Genomic DNA, 21,537 nt, shown 5'->3' with positions numbered 1-21,537 from the left:
CTCGCCGCCGCTCCGCAGGCTCCCGGTGGTCTCCGGTGCCCGACCCGACCTGGCCAGGCCGGCTGCCAGGTCGGGCTCTTCTGCGCTCCATTTCCTGGCACTTGTGCGTCCCACGCCGGCGCGCTGACGTCATCGGACGTCCACCGGGCTGTACTGCGCAGGTGCAGTAGTTCTGCGCATGCGCAGTACAGCCCGGCGGACGTCCGATGACGTCAGCGCGCCGGCGTGGGACGCAGAAGTGCCAGAAAATGGAGCGCAGAAGAGCCCGACCTGGCAGCCGGCCTGGTCGGGTCGGGCACCGGAGACCACCGGAAGCCTGCGGAGCGGCGGCGAGGGCACCTCCTGCCTGCCACGGGCTGGAGGAAGCCCCAGGTAAGTGGAAATTTATTTTTCTTTTTTTAATCCCCTCCCTGAACCTTCCCTTTAAATAGCCTGGCTTTTAGCATCAGAAACACTTCCTATATCTATATATTGATTTACATTTTTATGTAACCCCGCCCTACCAGCGATGCTTAGCCTAGGCTGTTTATTATGCAAAGTTCTCATCCCAGAGCATTCTGGGAGACCAGGTGTTTTTTCTACTCACTTCAGAACACACAGTAAACAAATATTTTGCAGTGATGCACCTGCCAGCAGTAACTATGTTCCCACCAGTGAAACATTTCAGAATGTAAATCAGGGTGATGAAAGATTTTACAATGGGCATACACTGACTAACTCATTTAGAAACTACCGTTATATTGTAAAAAATAAGTACTGTATATACTCGCATATAAGTCGACCCCCCACTTTTACCTAAAAAAAACAGTAAAAAATGATTTACCCCCATGTAAGCCGGGGGTAGGAAATGCTGGCTGCCTTATTCCCCTAGTGTGTCCCAGTATAGCTAGTATAGTGCCCAGTATGGGTAGGTAGTGCCCCAGTATAGCTAGTATAATGCCCAGTATAGCTAGTATAGTGCCCCAGTATAGCTAGTATAGTGCCCAGTATAGCTAGTATAGTGCCCAGTATAGCTAGTAAAGTGCCCCAGTATAGCTAGTATAGTGCCCAGTATAGCTAGTAAAGTGCCCCAGCATAGCTAGTATAGTGCCCAGTATAGGTAGGTAGGTAGTGCCTCCCCCCCCCCGTCGCCGCCGCTGCCTTTACCTTAGCCGGCGCCGCTTCTTCTATTCCCCTCCTTTCCGGCTCCGTAATTCACAGCAGTGCTCTTCACGGCGGCTGCTGAGATGAGGCAGGAAACAGTAGAGAGCGCAGCTTCCTGTAGCAGCGGTTACTATGGGAACCGCTCTCTCTCTACTGCAGCAGCCGTGAAGAGCGCTGCTGTGAATTACGGATCGCGGACGGGAGGCGCGGACCATATGACTCGCATACAAGCCGACCCCCCAACTTTTGACCCACTTTTTGGGGGTCAAAAATTCGGCTTGTATGCGAGTATATATGGTAACTTTATTCATTACAATATAGTCAGTAAAGTTCCTCTATAACATGTATAGGCAGCGCATGCTAAGTTTACCAGGACTCAAGCAAATTGCTTATAGAATAGGCAATGTAGGTGTTGTACAGCAGAAGGAAATGACAGCGCTTCGACGCCCATGGAGGCAGCTAGCCTGAAGTACACTAAAAGTGAACCTCCAGACTAAAAATCGACTCAGCAGCACTGGAAAGGCCTGGTGTTTCTTTAACAGTTTCACAGCATCAGAACTTTGTTTCTCTTATACAAGCCTCATTTTTAGCTGCACAGACGAAAACTGCCTGGGCATTTTTCCCCTGATGCTGTGCAAAGCATGATGGGATTTCTGATGTTGTTCTCATTCTGCTGTGTTGGTGCAATTTTTTTTTTCTTTACATTTTGAATTTGACATTTGAAGCCTAGCGCATGCAGCTGGGAGGGGTAATCAGGACACAGGACAGTTGGAACTGTGTCTCCTGCTCCTTGTCACCTCCTTTCAACCAAAAACATGGCTGCCCCCATGACAAAGATGGCAGCCCCCATGAATCACAAACATTTGCCTGTTCTTTTAAAACAGGGTGGGTAAGAGATTATATTACCTATCTATTCTAATTAACATAACTAATGTAACTTAATGACAGTATGTTTGTTTAGGCTGAAGTTCCCCTTTAAGTTTTGTACAGCAGAATGTAGGTGTTGCATATAGTGATGGTCAAGTAGATGCAAATAACTTCGAGTTGATGCACATTTATGCAGCTTGAAAATTAACCAATCGAATTTTGCCTCAGCAGGATTCGATTTGTTCATTTTCAAGCTGCATAAAATTTGCATAAATGTGCATCAACTCGAAGTTATTTGAATCTACTTGACCATCACTAGTTGCATATGCAATGCGAGTTTCACAAATTACACAATAAGTGGCACAATTTGAGTGAATCCCAGCACCCTTAACAAGTTTCACAGGGTTTAGTGATTATACCCCAATAAACTTTATTCAGGCCACATAGCTTTTGCATAGCATAAACATGTGCTTCCTTGTTTACCTATTTACCTACTGTACATACAGTACTAGTGTTTGAAAGGATTACCTCATGCCACCTCTTGCAATGCTTCTGCTGGTCAGCGTACAAAGATTGCCTCAACCAAACTTTGCATCACTGCAGTTACAGTGCTGGACTGTGCTGATGTTGCAGCTCATGCTCCTATTGGAGAATGCCCTCCAAAAACACAGGCTAGCCAGAGGAGGCCCCACCCACTAAAGTGCTGATGTACACCAAGCAAATCTGGCTTTTGGCACAGGCTTTACATTAATTATATAATATACCAGTTTCTGTTAAAGGAACCATTCGAGGAAATGTAAAAAAAAATGTAAAAAAAAAAAAATTCTTACCTGGGGCTTCCTCCAGCCCCTTGCCGCTGTCCTATGCCAACCGGTCGCCACCTCTGGTGTAGATGCCAACCTTACCAGATCGGCATCCACTGTGCCTGCGCAAGAACCGCTCGCGGTCGTGCTGACGTCATCTGGAGTGTATTTTTGCAGGCGCAGTATTTCTGCGCCTGCGCAGAACACTCCAGATGACGTCACCGTGACACCAATTGGCTCTTGCGCAGGCACAGTGGATGCCGACCCGGCCAGGTCTGCACTGGAGGGGACCGGGAGCCACCGCAGCTTCGGCGAGGGCACAGGATGCCTGCCATGGGCTGGAGGAAGCCCCAGGTAAGTTGATTTTTTTTTTCATTTCCTCGGACATTCCCTTTATCATTACAGTGGCTAAACGTTTTCTTGTATGTAATGATTTATGAAAAATAAAAAAATAATTTCTATATGAATTAAAATATAATCAAATAAATTACTGACTTATGAAGACAGTACTTAACGCTACACAATATTATAGATTAGAATGCATTCCAATCCAGTATTTTATTAACTGGTAAGCAATTGCTTGTCTTGGTGGCACAAACAAAGTTTGATGGTTTCCTTTTATCATGGCATCTACAACCTGTAAAAAGCAAAAAAACAAAACAAAGCTGTAATAGTTTGGATGCAATAAATAATCTTTCTTAAAGTGAATGTACAATCAGCTGCCCATGAATTGAAGTTCAAACTAAAAAAAGTTGATCAAAAAAACACAGTAAAGCATAAACCTAAGCAGTTCAAGTAAAAGAAAATGAAAGGACAACCAAGGTGACATGTGACATAATGAGATAGACGTGTGTATGTATAGCACACAAATAACTAGACTGTGTTCTTTTTTTCTTTCTCTGCCTTAAAGAGAATCTGTACTCTAAAATGTTTACAATAAAAAGCATACCACTCTATTCCTTATGTTCTCCTGGGCCACTCTGTGCTGTTTCTGCCACTCCCTGCTGCAATCCTGGCTTGTAATTGCCAGTTTTAGGCAGTGTTTACAAACAAAAGACATGGCTGCTAACCAGAGTGTAATAGGCTGAGAACAGCTCAGTCTGTGACTCACACAGAGCCTGCAGGGGAAGTGGAGAGGGTTTGTATAGCTTCTATCCTATCACAAGCAGACCAGCACATTCCTGCCTGAGTGCCTGAGCCCGACAAAGCCATCAGAGGAAAGAAGATTAGATTATATAACAGAGATAATACAGCCACTGTGCAACTAGAAAAGGCTGCAGTAAGACAGACCACATTAGAATAGGTATAGGAACTTATAGGATAGAAGAAATAAGGCTGAACATTTTGTTACAGAGTCTCTTTAAAGAGTAAAACATCAGGTATGCAAGTGACAGTTTCTATCCAGGTTGGGACCGGGTTGGACTGGGTCAGACTATAGCATAACCCTCACTGATAAGCAATTACAGCCATAAAATACATTCCGGTCAGTAAATGGAGCAGGAAAGAGATAAAAAGGGTCAATAATTCATAGATTTGAGCTTTGGCATACTTCAATAAAGGTGTCCTTGGGCAGAGACAATGAAACTGTAAAAACTTCAAAACTATATTTAAATATAAAATAAAACTGTGGGATATCTAAAAAAAAAGTCATTTTTAGGAGAAGGAGGATAGAAACAATTGTTTTTCTCATCAGTTTATTTTCACCTCGGATTTCCTTTAAAGTTTTGCAATGGCCTTCTAGACACATCCTGGAGCCAAAAGCCCACATATATTGTAATACAAAATCCAATTAGCAGGCTCCACTCAGCTCTACCCTTAAAACCCACCTATAAAATGGTAGGCACAGGAGAGCAGGTGGAAAGTCAAACTATGGGAGGATGGCCTGTGGATCCAGAAATGTGATGTCCTAGTGGCTGTCATAGTGGCTGGCCAACAAAAAACTGGTTAGAAAGCTGGAAGAGAACCATTTACTGAGCGCGCTCAAGATGGCAGCCTCTCTTTTTACCTGTTCCACACCTTGTCTCGGCTCTGGGAAGCATTAATCACATATATGCACAGAAGGAACAAAAATACTTAAGAGATTCCGCACCATGAAATCTCTGGCTACAACTGGAACCTCCTGGGAAACGTGGAAGTTTATCGATGGCTAAGTTACAAGCTGGATTGTACTCACCAAGTCATGTGTAGTTGACCTTGGTTTTGGAGTCCTGCATGGGAAGCTGAAAAGCCACACAAACAAACAAACAAAAGCCTTCTCTACTCCTACAAGGACACACAATGGAATAGGATTTCTCCACCAGGATACTCATGAGGTTCACAGCTTCAATCCTCCTTCCCCAAACACCAGTAATATCTTTCAGCTGGCAATCCGTTTTTTGCAGACTCTACAAATACTTTAAATGCATTCAGAGGCTGAAATTATATTGACTCCATTGCCTTTCTAAGTAAACCTTAAGGCCCATACACCCGTCGGATTTCCGCGAACGACGGGTCGTTTGCACGCCCCGTCGTTCGCCCGCTAAATCGGGCGTGTGTACAGGCTGTCGTTCGCTTGATAAGGGTGAGTTTGTCCTTATCAAGCGAACGACAGCCTGTACACATGCCCGATTTAGCGGGCGAACTACGGAACGACGGGGCGTGCAAACGACCCGTCGTTCGCGGAAATCCGACGTGTGTATGGGCCTTTAGTAGGCCCCATGCTTCTGCATATCAATGGAATTTTCACACCTCTTCTAGCAGATTTTCAAGGCCAGCATTTGTTTTTGTATACCCCCCACTGATAAACAACAACAATCAAAGGAAGAGCTTACTTAACCCATTCCTTCCCAAAGAGCAATGTTAATCTATATGGCCAGCTTCTTACCATCTCTCAGGCCATCAAGAGCTGCATCTCACATTGGGAAAAAACAAGCTAATTTGCTGGAATCTAGGGATTTTAAATAAAACGCACAGAGGTAAAAAAAAAAGGTGGCCAGGCCCATAAAAAGTGCCACACTCAGACTCAGTCCAACTTCAGGGAACCAGGCCCATTCAAGGAAAAGAACTTTCCAGCGATCTCCAGTGACGTTTACTGGAAATCAGAGGCTGAAAGTAGCAGAGGTTACCATGTCCCTAGTCAGGGATGCAGTAACACCCCGGCAGTGAACCCAGTCGCCAATGCTAAGCTCCATGCAGTCACCGCATTGCTCTGCAATGCCCGCTCTATAAACAATGAGACAGCCATTATTGCGGACCTTATTCAGACATGCGATTTTTCATGCATCACTAAAACCTGGATTGATGCCAATGCGGGCCCCACATTGGAAGCAACCATCCCATACAATTACTCAGTTCTAAGTGAGGGAAGACGAGACCACAGAGGAGGGGGTGTAGCAATTTGTGGCAAAACAACTCTGCAGCTCAGAGCCCTGAATGCTGGCTCAACAGCCCAGATCTCAGCTGGTAAAGGCTTCAAAATTTTAGTGGTTTATCGTCCCCCCGGAGATGCTGACCCATTCCTACAGGAATTCTCAGAACTTCTGGCAATGCTGACTCTGTCTTATCCGACATGGATCATCCTTGGTGACTTCAACGTCTGGGCTGATAACACTCAATCACAAAATGCAAATGAACTAATAAATCTCATGGGTGGACTAGGCTTCACACAAGTTGAAAAATCTGCTACCCACAGAGGAGGGCATACGCTAGACTTACTGTTCCACCTTGGAATGGACATTAGTAACATAACAGTAACCCCAGTGGTGTGGTCAGACCATCACATAATACAGTTTACTATTGAACATCACCCTATCAAGCAGCTCCCTAAAGAAACAATCAAAATCCGTCCCCCGAATAAATTAACACCGGAGAGGATAACTGCCAACCTGAATTTTACAAATCTGCTCCAGTCAAATGGACCCAAACACTCTAGTAAACCAGTACAACAACACGATATATGAAACACTTGACAGTATTGCCCCATGGCGCACCAAATCAGCAACCAAAAAGCAGAAAGCTAATTGGTTTGACAAAACCATCATGGATCTAAAAAAAAAAAGGGGCGCAGACTAGAAAGACAGTGGCGTAAATCAGGGTCTGAGGAGCACAAATCTAGCCTAGTTCAACACCTTAGACAATACCAACAAGCAATAACCAAGAAAAAATCAGACTTTATCTCGCACAAAATATCTACAGCAACAACAGAGCTGGTCAACTCTTCCACACAGTGGAATCACTCTGCAACCCTTCCTGCCTAAAAGCCCCAACCACATTCTCCAGGGAAAGGTGTGAAGAATTATCTGCCCTCTTCACAAACAAGGTGTCTACCATCCGTGCCAGCATTACACCAACAACAATTGACCACTGGACTTTGCATCTGCCTACTACCGTACCACCATGGCAAGACTTTGACACTCGGAGTGAAGAAGATTTTGGAATTCTCATTTAAAGTCTCCGCCCCACTACCTGCGACCTGGATCCTGGCCCAACTGGATCCTTAATGCAGTGCCCAGAGCTGATCAGGCCAGCACTTCACAAAATCACTCACTGCTCCTTGCAAAGTGGACTTTTCCCAGAAGAACTAAAGAAAGCAATCTTAAAACCCCTCTTGAAGAAACCATCACTAGATCCTGATTCTGTAACCAACTACAGACCTGTGGCAAACTTACCATCCCTATCAAAAGTTATCGAGAAAGCAGTCGCCAACCAGCTAGAAGCCAGGCTTACAGATAACAACATCTTTGATACTTTTCAGTCAGGATTCAGGAAAAGGCACAGCACTGAAACGGCAATAGTCCGAGTAATGAATGATCTACTTACTGCAAGGGACAAGGGTGATTGCTCAATTCTGATTCTTCTTGACTTGTCTGTAGCATTTGATACTGTGGATCATGAAATACTAATCCAGCGACTGAAGAATAACTGTGGCCTAAGGGGTACTGTTCTTAGCTGGTTTCAGACCTTCCTATCTGGCAGGACACAGCAAGTATGTCTGGGCACACACTACTCCAATCCAGTGCCATTTCCCTATGGAGTTCCACAGGGTTCTGTACTATCACCATTACTCTTTGCAGTCTACATGCTCCCACTGGGCAAAATAATCCAGAACTATGGCCTAGGATACCATTGTTATGCAGATGACACACAACTGTATCTGTCCTTCAAACCTGGCACCCAAGACCCATCAGCATCCATAAATGCGTGTCTAGTGGATTTACAAAATTGGATGAACACCAGCTGGCTGAGGTTGAACTCTGACAAAACAGAGGTGTTGGTGGTAGGTGGTCCACACATGATGGATAAAGTTCAAAACCCTCACCACCTCAAACTAGCAATTGGGGGAGGTACAGTATAAAGACTCTGTGCGAAACCTTGGGGTGATCCTGGATGGAAATCTAAAACTCAAACAGCAGATATCAGCTGTCGTCAAGTCTTCCTTCTTCCATCTAAGAAATATAGCGAAAGTCAAACACCTTATCCCAGCTGAAGACCTACCTGTCCTGGTTCATGCATTTGTATCCTCCCACCTAGACTACTGCAACACCCTGTTCATCGGATCTACAGATAAGGTTCTGCGCCCCTTACAGCTAGTACAGAATGCTGCAGCCAGACTCCTAGCCAATGCCCTCCGCAGCTCACACATCACCCCAGTACTGCAAACTCTTCACTGGTTGTCAGTAAAATGGAGAATCAATTTTAAGATCTGCCTGCTGACATTCAAGGCTCTACAGTGTACCACATGGGACCAAAATACATAGCGGATCTATTTGAACTTTATGCCCCTCCACGCACCCTCCGCTCTGCCAACAAGATGAAGCTGGTTATTCCCAGGATACACTTTACATTTGGTGCTCGGGCCTTTTCCTATGCAGCCCCTACTCTATGGAACTCACTTCCACAATCAGTATGAGAGGCTCCTTCTCTGGACAGCTTTAAAAAAAGGCTAAAAACTCACCTCTTTTCCCTAGCTTTTGAGACTGCATAATGCAGGGTCACAGCGCTTTGAGTCCCCAGGGAGAAAAGCGCTATATAAATATTATTGTTATTGTTGTGACCACAAATTTACATCTCAAAATAAGGTAGAAGCTGCAACTTTTTACAGTTACATTTGTAACTAGTGTTGATGTTTGCAGTCAGAATCCAGCATTCGGAAACCAGAATTAGGCAACACTGCACTTTAGCACCAAAGCTAGAGGAGAGGGTCATGGGGAGGTCACTCATGCAGTTCACTCTGCGATTCACGAGGCTGCGGTGCTTCATCCTTCTGGCTCGGAAGGAGAAAGCATCTGAGTCACGTGGAGCGCGACATGGACTACAACCCCGTGATCCTTTCCACAAGCATTGGTGTTTCAGTGCGGTGTAAGGCATTCAGTCTCTTAATAAAGAAACCCGGATTCGAACAACAACACTATTTGTAGTTATGATTCAAGAGTGATACAAGTCTGTAATGTGTGCTTATCTGAATCACTGACCATCTGCTATTATTAAAGGAAACTTGGATTTTAACTGTTAAAATCTATTGAGTCCCAGTATGTACCAATAATCTATTGAGTCCCAGTATGTACCAATAATCTATTGAGTCCCAGTATGTACCAATAATCTATTGAGTCCCAGTATGTACCAATAATCTATTGAGTCCCAGTATGTACAAATAATCTATTGAGTCCCAGTATGTACAAATAATCTACTGAGTCCCAGTATGTACAAATAATCTATTGAGTCCCAGTATGTACAAATAAGCTATAGAGCCCCAGTACATACAAATAATCTATTGAGTCCCAGTATGTACAAATCTATTAAGTCCCAATATGTACAAATAATTTATTGAGTCCCAGTATGTACAAATAATCTATTGAGTCCCAATATGTACAAATAATCTAATGAGTCCCAGGCCCAGTATGTACAAATATGATGCTAAAACAGTCTTACAATATAGTGGTGCGGTGAATAGCACTTGCAGCGCTGGTTCAAATCCCAGCAAGGGCACTGTCTGCACTAAGTTTGTATGTTCCCCCCGCATCTGCCTGGGTTTCCTGTGGGCGTTCCTGTTAACTCCCACATCCCAAAAACATACAGGTAAGTTAATTGGCTTCCACCTAAAATTGGGCTAATGGTGGCCATACATGGTACAATTTTTTTCCATCCAATACCATTTCTATGTAATATAAGGGAACTGCCTACATTATCCTTCCAGTATATTCACTTAAATTTACCCTTATACTACATAGAAATGGTAAGACTAGATGGATGTTTTTTTTACCATGTATGGGAACCATTAGACTACAATAGACATCTAACTATAGTAGGTGTTGGATAGTGAGCTCCTCTGAGGGACAGTTGGTAACAAGACTATATATACTCTGTACGCTAAACGCTGCAGAAGATGTTGGCGCTATATAAATACTTTGTAATAATAAATTAAAAATTAATAAACTGAGGCAAAAGAAACACAACAATTGGTAAACAGTCCAGAAACTACTTATAGTGATGGATTAAAAATAAAAATTCAAAATAATGAAATACATTAAGACAGATGGGGTAGCCCTTCCATCATGCAAAGAAACACAAAAGAAAAGAAGCACAAACAATCGTGCACAATATTTTTAATAACAGATATATTGTATTTAACAATGGTAACACTCACAATAGCAGATATCAGAGGACATATTGTCCCCACATAGGAGATCTATACATGGAATAATCACTGTAATGCTGCATAAACATCTGGTTTCCACCTGCTAGAGATGGTGGAGGAAGACTTTCTGGTAGCCAATAGTAGGAATGTCCAGGAATGTCACTAACCCACACGTGGATATGGTCTATTCATTTTGGGATAACACCCATTTCCTCAGGACTCTATTGCTGTCTCGCATGAGAACGACATGCCAGCTAACATCTGTCTGGCACTAGTATAGTTTAGGGGACCCAGCAGGAAACCTCATAGGGAACAGTTCTCCAATCACAGCACCCTCTACAGCATAAAGCATTGTGACTGGCCAAATAGTGTGGGTGTAGATTACTACAACCTATCTGAAACCTATGTAACAGGGATACAGAGGTGCCAGAAGAATAAAAATGTCTAAAAAGTTTAAAATTTGTGGAGGCAGTGGTGGACTTCCCCCTTCCCCCAACAGACACAAGATATGCCAACAAAGTTTAGCAGAACAAATTTATTTACATACTCCAGGGGAAAATGCAACACATTTTGCAGGTATGACCCCTCTTCATCAGGCAACAGGTTGGAGTGAGTACAGTGCAGGTCTGTAGCTGGGCCAAGTTCTGCTAAACTTTGTTGACATATCTTGTGTATGTTTGGAGGAGGTAAGTCCACCACTGTCTCCACAAATTTTAAACTTTTTAGACATTTTTATTCTTCTGGCACCTCTGTATCCCTGTTACATTGCTCTAAGTACACCCTTGGTGAAGGGGTGTCATCCCCCTTTTTCCTGATCTGTGGAGAGCGACTTCTTAATCCTGAGTGGGGTCAGGTCTAATCTCCCCACCTGCTATTACAGTGGTTGCCTTTGAGGTAACACTGCTTTGTGAGTATATATTTGTATTTACTCTCAACTTCATCCCATATTACCAGTACATACTACACTATATTTGGCTCTTGGTGTCCCTATCTTTGTTGTCTGAAACCTAACAGCTTGAGAGGGTATCGGGCACTTAAACACAAAAGCTACATTTCCCTGTGAGGTTTCCCTTAAACTAGACTAGCACCATCTATTTTTGTGGCTGTAATAATTTTGTAAGTGATCCTTTATTAAGGGACTCCCGAGGCCAAAATGACAAAAATGACACTTTACCTTTTTCTCAGCATAATCCATGGAGGACGCCCTCCGCATCCTCCGCTCCGTTCCACCGTCAATCTAGTCCTTTTAGTTTCCCCAGGGCTTGTCCCGACCCCACTGAACGGGTTGCATCGTCATTCCACCCCTAAGATGGCCGCCGCGTAGTGGTTCCCGTCATCCTCCTGAAGCGTACGTTGGGTGCGGCTGGAGGCGGGCTAAAGGCTGCGCAGTCGCACTCGCTGCAAAGCGTACTGCGCAGCCGCGGATCAAGGCGGCGGCCATCTTAGGGCTGGAAGGACGATGCGACCCGTTCGGTGGGGTCGGGACAAGCCCTGGGGGAACTAAAAGGACTAGATTGACGGCGGAACGGAGCGGAGGACGCGGAAGGCATCCCCCGTGGATCCTGCTGAGAAAAAGGTAAAGTGTCATTTTTGTCATTTTGGCCTCGGAAGTCCTTTAAAGAGATTAAACATAATTGGGTGCACCTTTCTATTTGTGCATTTACACATGCATGATGATATATCGAATTACAAACGCACAGCCATATCCTGAAACAGGAAAGCCAACCTGATCAAGACAAGATCTAAGATAAATGGAGAGCAATGAGTTAAAATGGATTATTTATGTTGTAACTAGGGTTCCAACTAGATGGGTAATAAAGTACTGCTCACAAAGTAAAGCACTTTGCAGAATCTGCGTTAAAAAATAAATTCTCGCCTGAAGCAAAGCTTTGATTAAAGAACTATAATGTCTCTTGGCTTTGCTGTCGAGCAATAATAATATTTCAGTTCACAAATAAAAGGGACTGTTTTACACACTCCATCAAACTTCAAGAGCTTGCAGAGGAATACATATCTTTCTGCCGAGGCCTGCCTTCCTTTAGGAGGCATACATTTTATGATTGCAGTCAAGTCATTTCCCTGGTATGGAAGCTAAACATTCTCCCATGTGGCCTAGTACGCCTGTGATATTTCTTGCTAAGCCAGCGTAATCAAAAAAGAATCAATACAAGCAGGAAATGAAATTGAACTTTACCTGTTCTCTAGTGAACCAACGAGCATCTTCTATTTCAATCTTGTCAACTGTAATATCTGTGGATACTGCGACACCCAGGCAGCCAATCATCAGAGAGGATGGCATTGGCCAAGGCTGGCATGAAACATACTGAACATGCCCAACTCTAACTCCGCTCTCCTCTTCTACTTCTCTGCGGACAGCATCCTCTATGGTTTCTCCTGTGGACAATCAATAATGTTCTTAACTATTATCTTAAACATTAATCTAGAAATCTAACAAATGCACTCCACATTGGTCCATTAAAGGATTTATTATTGTACTTGTTTTGATGGATATAAGATCAGAAGCTAAAGATGGACAAAAATAATAATAATAATAATAATAATAATTCCATTAGAAACCGCATAGAGACTTGTCAGGAAACCTGAAGTTGCCCATTTCACCAGTTGATGGCATTGTTCACTGTTTTGGGATAAGATTTTACATTGTGTGATAGGCTACAACTGGATGGCTGGATACAGTTTTGGGTCTCAGACATCATTTGTGTCTTATTGCTGGAAGGACTTATATTCTTGTTTGTTTCTGCCCAGAATGGTCTTAAGATTTTGGCAGTGACCCTGCCTGTGCTCTGACCTCTTGCTTCTCACTGTCCTATATCTGCACTTGTTCTAGTCCTGCTAATGTTCCCGTTTATACCTACATTATAATCTATAATTTACATTATTTATATACAGTGGTTTGCAAAAGCATTCGGCCCCCTTGAAGTTTTCCACATTTTGTCACATTACTGCCACAAACATGAATCAATTTTAGTGGAATTCCATGTGAAAGACCAATACAAAGTGGTGTACACATGAGAAGTGGAACGAAGATCAAACATGATTCCAAACATTTTTTACAAATAAATAACTGCAAAGTGGGGTGTGCGTAATTATTCAGCCCCCTTTGGTTTGAGTGCAGTCAGTTGCCCATAGACATTGCCTGATTAGTGCTAATGACTAAATAGAGTGCACCTGTATGTAATCTAATGTCAGTACAAATACAGCTGCTTTGTGACGGCCTCAGAAGTTGTAGAAGAGAATATTGGGAGCAACAACACCATGAAGTCCAAAGAACACACCAGTTAGGTCAGGGATAAAGTTATTGAGAAATTTAAAGCAGGCTTAGGCTACAAAAAGATTTCCAAAGCCTTGAACATCCCACGGAGCACTGTTCAAGCGATCATTCAGAAAGGTAAGGAGTATGGCACAACTGTAAACCTACCAAGACAAGGCCGTCCACCTAAACTCACAGGCTGAACAAGGAGAGCGCTGATCAAAAATGCAGTCAAGAGGCCCATGGTGACTCTGGACGAGCTGCAGAGATCTACAGCTCAGTTAGGGGAATCTGTCCATAGGACAACTATTAGTTGTGCACTGCACAAAGTTGGCCTTTATGGAAGAGTGGCAAGAAGAAAGCCATTGTTAACAGAAAAGCATAAGAAGTCCCATTTGCAGTTTGCCACAAGCCATGTGGGGGACACAGCAAACATGTGGAAGAAGGTGCTCTGTTCAGATGAGACCAAAATGGAACTTTTTGGCCAAAATGCAAAACGCTATGTGTGGCGGAAAACTAACACTGCACATCACTTTGAACACACTATCCCCACTGTCAAATATGGTGGTGGCAGCATCATGCTCTGGGGGTGCTTCTCTTCAGCAGGGACAGGGAAGCTGGTCAGAGTTGATGGGAAGATGGATGAAGCCAAATACAGGGCAATCTTAGAAGAAAACCTCTTGTAGTCTGCAAAAGACTTGAGACTGGGGCAGAGGTTCACCTTCCAGCAGGACAACCACCCTAAACATAAAGCCAGGGCAACAATGGAATGGTTTACAACAAAACATATCCATGTGTTAGAATGGCCCAGTCAAAGTCCAGATCTAAATCCAATCGAGAATCTGTGACAAGTTCTGAAAACTGCTGTTCACAAACGATGTCCATCGAATCTGACTGAGCTGGAGCTGTTTTCTGTTTTGCAAAGAATAGGCAAGGATTTCAGTCTCTAGATTTGCAAAGCTGGTAGAGACATCCCCTAAAAGACTGGCAGCTGTTATTGCAGCAAAATGTGGTTCTACAAAATATTGACTCGGGGGGCTGAATAATTACGCACACCCCACTTTGTAGTTATTTATTTGTAAAAAAATGTTTGGAATCATGTATGTTTTTCGTTCCACTTCTCACGTGTACACCACTTTGTATTGGTCTTTCACGTGGAATTCCAATAAAATTGATTAATGCTTGTGGCAGTAATGTGACAAAATGTGGAAAACTTCAAGAGGGCAGAATACTTTTGCAAACCACTGTATAGAGTTTGCAAATAGTTACCCCAGAAAAGGTCCATGAGCAGATGAACAGGGACCTGCAAGTTACCTGCCAGTACTATATCAGAAAATATATAAGTTTGTAACTGTGAGGTCTTTAGGGCGGCTTTGCTTGGCACTTTGAAAGCAAAATGATAGGAGATGGGACTGTGGGAAATTACGGGAGGGCTGCAGCTCCTTTGAGAAAGAGGGGGGTGCTAAGGGGAGATGCTCTCACTGTGCACCTTGATCCCCATGTTCCTGTTGTGCTTGACAAACAGAGCACCATTAAGCTGCCCTGATTCATACATTTCTGCATGCAGCAGAGTAGGGTGGGGTAGGAGGGCTTCAGGAAAGGCTAATCATGGTTATCAGGCAGCTGGAGAGCCAGTCAGATATCCCTTACCAAAGGCAGCCCCTGGTTTTAAAACAATCTTGAGATGACTCATGCGGCCATAAGCTGGATTCAACCCTTTCACAGCCCGGACAAGATAGATCTTGGCAACCCTTTCACAGCCCTGACAAGATAGATCTTGGCAATTCCTGTCAACGAAGTGTACAGTATTGTCAAGACTGATCTAATCAATGGCAGTTAAAGTAAGGCCTGATTTTCACTATACAGCGAAGGTGGCCATTCCTTTGTACATAAACAAGTCACCTGTTTTACTCTCCAATGTAATGCTGATCACATTCACTGAAAATGAATGGAACTGCACTGAGCTGGGGACCAAAATACATAAATGGGAACATCAGACTGTGTAATCTATCTACTTCTGATGTTCTTGAGTACCGCACACCCCATACGATATTGAACTGTGCACATTTGAACTTCTCAGACAGCACACCTTGACTTGCCTTGTTGGTCGTGCCAGGTCTAGTCCATGTGGTTAGCAAGGACTTAGTAGAATCCAAGATAGAAAGATGACCAGCACCGGCCGTTTCTTAAAAATGCAGATGTTTATTCACCAAAAAATATGTGAACAAAATGTAGCCAGCAACATCCAAAAAACATATAAGGATGTAAATACAGCTCTTCAGTATTTATAGCTCCTAGCTGCAGGAGATAGCTGAACACTTGACAAAGAACGGTCTACCCATTCGAAACGGCAACTGTCCGTTGTGTGGGCAGAGTGGGCTGCAATGGAGGCACATCCTAGGTCCTGCTGATGTCTTGAGCTATCTCCTGCAGCTAAAAGCTATAAATACTGAAGAGCTGTATTTACATCCTTATATGTTTTTTGGATGTTGCTGGCTACGTTTTGTTCACGTTTTTTGATGAATAAACATTTGCATTTTTAAGAAACGGCCGGTGCTGGTCATCTTTCTATCTTGGACTGAACTGTGCACAGAAATGCTTAAAGGGAACCTAAACTGAGAAGGATATGGATTTTTTCTTTTAAAATAATACCTGTTGCCTGACTCTCCTGCTGATCCTGTGTCTCTAATACTTTTAGCCACAGGCCCTCAACAAGCATGCAGATCTGGTGCCCTGACTGAAGTCAGACTGCATGCTTGTTTCAGGTCTGTGATTCAACCACTACTGCAGCCAAAGAGATCAGCAGGACTGCCAGGCAACTGGTATTGTTTAAAAGGAGACATACAAATCCCTCTTAGCTTAGGTTCCCTTTAAGTGAAAGTGAGGTGAGAGACCCATGGGAGCTGCCATCTCTATTTTATATAATACCAGTTGCCTGACAGTGCTGCTGATCTTTGTGGTCAGTAGGGTCACACCTGAAACAAGCATGCAGCTAATCTTGTCAGATTTGTCAGACATCTGATCTCCATGCTTGTTAGGGTATTAGAGGCAGAGGATCAGCAGGACAGCCAGGCAATGTGATTTCTTTAAAAGGAAATAAACGTCAGCCTCCATATCCCCGTCAACTCGGGTTCCTTTTCAGTTCATGCTGTGCAAAGGAGACCCATGTCTACTGTGGTGAAGGAAGTGGTAGGTTAACGTGAAGACCTACTTTCATGCGGTTTCATATCCTGGGACACTGAACTCTATCTCTGCAAATAACTGAAACCAGCAAATGACCAGATGCCCCTATATTTAGTAAATAGTGCTTAGCCATCTGATCCCTGTCCAGTTGGGGTGAGGATACATGTCACCTTAGTTCTTTACTATGACTGGAACTATTCCTGGTAGACTGGACAGGGCAATAGCAGCATTCATTACCACACACATGCTCAGAGGTGCGTTTGACTTGTGAACAAGAGCTAGACACATTTACAACAGAACAAAAGTAACAAACGTGTGTATGTGTGATTTTTTTTTTTCTGTTTCAACTTACCCGGCTCAATAAATCCTGCTAAACAAGAGAACATTCCAGGAGGAAATACCTTCTTTCTTCCCAAGAGACAATGGTTTCCATCCGGATGAACAATGAGCATTATCACCACAGGATCTGCGTATATTGAGACAGAGAAATGGATAATGCAGTGTAGCATTACTGAGATTTGCAGGGTTCGGCGCTTGAATCAGTCACAGCGCTTGTCAATATCTCATCGGGTGGCAGAAATGAAATGCGTGTCATAATTCTACAAAACTAACAAGGAAGTTTAGTTCTGCAATGAGTTCTGTTTGCAAAACGCATCTGCGCAAAAGCGGCAACTTCCAGGAAGCAGAAAGCAAAAGACAACCAATATCACGGGGTGGGTGGCTCTGGCAAGGGATTTCTGGCCAGCCTGTTATAATAGCAGACAGGACATTACCCTGCTTATTGCAATAAAATGGTACTGATTAGAAGACACTACGCCACCTTGAGGGGACTCACGAACAGCAATGCTCATGTGTCTACTACAGTGTGGTGGTGACTGGTCCATTTAACCTCTATATCAAGGTATTGTAAAAAGCTAAAATACATTTTTCTCCTTTTTGTTGGCTTTTAATTGGTCGAGAAGCAGAAGTGGGAGCTTTTTTACACAGCTCCAGTTTCCACTCCCACAGACGTGATGCTGTAGCAGTCTTTGCCAATGATGGATCAAGATGAAATGGGCAGGGCCGGCGCTATCATAGAGGCAAAGGGGGCCCCCAAGGTGTCTCCCCCATCTTAACTGTTGCTCCCCGGGGCCTCTGCAGAGTCTTTGGCAGAGTAGCGTATCACCTGTGATGGCTGGCAGATGAGACACTACACTGCCAAAGACTCTGCAGGGGCCCAGGGAGCACAGTTAAGTTGGAAGGTGATTGGGAAGGAGAGTCAGCAGCTGGCTCAGGGGCCCAGGAGGGAATTTTGGCTGCAACAAATGGCCCTTCATGCCGCTTTTTGGTCGGTGGTGTCTGTTGGGGGCCCCCAGGCTAATCTTGCCCTGGGGCCCCATTGTTATTAGAACTGGCCCTGGAAATGGGGCCCTAGGCAAGTTAATCTAAATCCAAGAAGTAGCCCAGAAGTAGAAACACTGTACACTTTATTTGAGCAGAGGAAGAGGCTTATGCCGGGAAACGCGTTGTCCCAAGTGCTGAATAAAAGTCTTCATCTTTTATATAACCTACTGTAAGCCTTTTTTTAAAGTGGGATTGTCACCATAAAAATCACACTTCAACAACAACTGGTCTGAGTGTATTAAGTGATAAAGATGCTAAACCTGCATTCAAAACATTTTCTGCTGTTATGATTTGGAGTTATCACATACTTAAGGAGCACTGGTCCTTTAGTAGTAAGCGCCAAACAGTTGCATGCTGGGTTTTTTTTTAATCTATAATATATTTCTCCTCTTCCATTTATTTTCCTGCCTAGCTGCTTATCTGAAACAAGATCCGATGCTCACTTGTGTGTACAAGCAAGGGTGAGGTGGCTCAGCGATTGGAGGAGAATATAAAAAAGTAATGGGCAGAAATAACATCAGGATTTAGCCTAAACTGTGGGCAAAAGACATGGCGCCCACCAGGAACAGAATTCTCTTCATTTACTATATAACATTCACTGAAATCAAAACGTGGACAGTACAATACATGTGTTGTGTAAGTAGATCAAGTATTTATCTACTTATTTATGTGTTTTTTTCCCTGGCATAGTATGGCTGATCCTACTGCTTTAAAGAGAACACGAGGTGGGGTTCTCACAACAAAATCCCCATACAGAGGCTGGCTCTGCCTATCGAGCCCAGCCTCTGTTGCTAATCAGATCCCCCCTAAATCCCCCCTGCACTCAGCCAGACCCCATAAAATTACAGCCGCGCTGCCGACACGCAGTGTGTTTAGCTTCCTAACGTCAGTCTCTGCTCTCCCCCGCCTCCTGTATCGCTCTGGTCCCCGCCCACGTACCTTCCCTCCGCACTGATTGGAGGGAAGGGATGCGGGCAGGGACTGGAGCTCTGCAGGAGGCGGGGAGGAGCGCCGAGACTGACGTTAGGAAGCGCGGCTGTGATTTATGGGGTCTGGCTGAGTGCAGGGGGGATTTAGGGGGGATCTGATTAGCAACAGAGGCTGGGCTCGATAGGCAAAACCAGCCTCTGTATGGGGATTTTGTTGTGAGAACCCCGCCTCAGGTTTTCTTTAAGTAGGATCAGGGCTCTTTGCTATTTCTTTATCTTTGAGTTGTACAGTATTTCTACTTCTGGGCACCTCCAGTTCTTGGATTTAGATTATCTTTAACCACCCTACCTCGATAGGGGACTCACCCCACAACCTGGCTGTGGCATGAACCTTTTTGGAGAGGAAACCACTATATTCTTAGCAAACCCTGAGTGGGGGTGGTACTTCCACACATGCCCATACCAGTGGATGCTTCTTAGGGCAACCCACACTTGTGAGTACATCTTGTCTACTATTTTACACCCATTACTCAGCGATATTTTGCCAGACGGGCTCCCGGTATCTCTGTGTTCTTTGTCTCTACTAGCACTGACCTAGGCATCAGGTCATCCTGATGGTCCATTTGGCAATCTGAGGTGGGGGACAGGACAGAGAAAGAGGCAATTGCATCCTCTGACACCCACAAGGCTCCAGGTACCTGCCTAGGATGCATCATGGATGATCCTGCTCTGGTTTGCAATCTCTGAGATGGATGTAAAACTGGTCATTTCAGTCAATACAGCCAGTTTCACCGTAAACCACTTCAGATGAAAAACATGGCTTGTGTTTTGTTTCCACCAGTAAAGAGAATCTGTATTAAGAGGAACATAATGCGGGCATCTCCCTTTTATAATTAGGCATTGCCTGACTGGGATGTCTGTCTTTTGGCATCAGTAAAGTCACACAAAAGTGGAACAAAGAATGCAGCTAGTGGACTTGAAGCATGTTACTGGCAAATTCATTCTGGGTCAGTGATGCAGAAAGTTTAGGGGGAAACACAAGCATAAAAATCAGGCAAGATGTATTTAAAAAAAAAAAAAAAAAAAAAAAAAAAAAAAAAAAAAATAACATGGCAGCCTGCCTTTTCCTCTCACATTTTAAGAAACATCAATCATAATAAATATTTTTTATATAGCGCCAACATCTTCCGTAGCACCGGACATAATACAGAACAAAAAGAGGGTAGCATAGATACATAGCATGTTCAACAGTACAGCTCTGTACAATCAGGACATCCAGTGACACAAATACAAACATGGCTGATGTGTGGTTTCAGAGATCACCAAAACTGGTACGTGTTCATTTGATAAAGAACAACAAAAACAAAATTAACCACTTCGGGACCAGCACCCTCTGCCCCCTTAAGGACCAGAGGGTGCTGGTCCAGTAAACCGCCGCTTCCCGACGAATCGCTGCTAAAATCCGCCGCTCCCACCACTCTGTCCCCGCTGCAGGCTGCTCTCTCTGCCGTCGGTATGACGGCAGAGCGCTGTGCGCCGGTCAGGAGCCGCTTTCATTGGCTCCTGACCCTGTCACTCCATGTAAGCCAATGGGAACGGCTTACAGTAATGACAGGGCCAGGAGCCAATGAAAACGGCTCCTGCTCGGCTCACAGTGCTCTGCCGTCATAGAGGCAGCAGGGCAGTATATTGCGGCGCAGATCGAGCTGGGACAGCGGCGGGGATGGGCGGGGGCGCTCAGTCAATGGGACGTAGATTTATACTGCAGCGGTCCGCAGTAGGTTAAGTAGGGGAAAGTCCCCGCCCTTGTGTGCTTATAATCTATATAAGGTAGTGGGGTGGAGACACTAGGGTAGGAGATGAAGGAGTGAGTGGAAGAATAAGTGAGCCTCAAATGCTATCTATAACAAATCATAACCTTGCCTGAAAAGGTGTGTTTTAAGAGAGCGTTTGATGGTTCCCAGGCTTGGAGTGTGACTAACAGGCTGTGGGAGAGGGTTCCAAAGGAGAGGTAACACTTGTGAGAAATCTTGGATGCAGGAGTGAGAGGAGGTTCCCACATTGGATAACAAGATGGTCTCCTGTGAGGAGCTAAGGTTGGATGGTATCTGGAGGTTAATGAGGAAATGTATGAAGGGGACCACCTATGTAGAGCTTTGTATGATAGGGTGAGGAGTTTAAACTGGATCCTATGGATAATTGACGGCCAATAAAGGGATTGGCAGGGAGGTGTGGCAGCAGAGAAGTGGTGGAAGAGGATAAGGATTAAGTAACATAACTACACGTGAATTTTGAAATTGTTGATGGCAAGACACCTAAATGTACTGGACACCAAACACAGCATGC

The 21,537-nt window shown here is 44.2% G+C and overlaps 1 protein-coding gene across 1 annotated transcript in view; it reads right to left on the bottom strand.

Annotated features, from left to right (window-relative positions):
- Positions 1-409: 409 nt before the first annotated feature.
- NUDT12 (nudix hydrolase 12) overlaps positions 410-21,537 on the bottom strand; it is a 38,435-nt gene continuing 17,307 nt past the window's right edge. Inside the window, exons 5-7 of the mRNA XM_068247450.1 lie at positions 17,232-17,345; positions 12,620-12,819; positions 410-3,450 (exon numbers count right to left, since the gene is read on the bottom strand). Of these exons, the coding sequence (XP_068103551.1) occupies positions 3,340-3,450; positions 12,620-12,819; positions 17,232-17,345 (425 nt within the window). The 3' untranslated portion in view covers positions 410-3,339. The remainder of the gene's footprint in view (positions 3,451-12,619; positions 12,820-17,231; positions 17,346-21,537) is intronic.

Source organism: Hyperolius riggenbachi, chromosome 1 (assembly GCF_040937935.1).
Source record: "Hyperolius riggenbachi isolate aHypRig1 chromosome 1, aHypRig1.pri, whole genome shotgun sequence".
In the NCBI taxonomy this organism is placed as follows: domain Eukaryota; kingdom Metazoa; phylum Chordata; class Amphibia; order Anura; family Hyperoliidae; genus Hyperolius; species Hyperolius riggenbachi.
The sequence above is the reverse complement of the archived record's forward strand: the minus strand, read 5'-3'. Positions and strand labels throughout refer to the sequence as shown.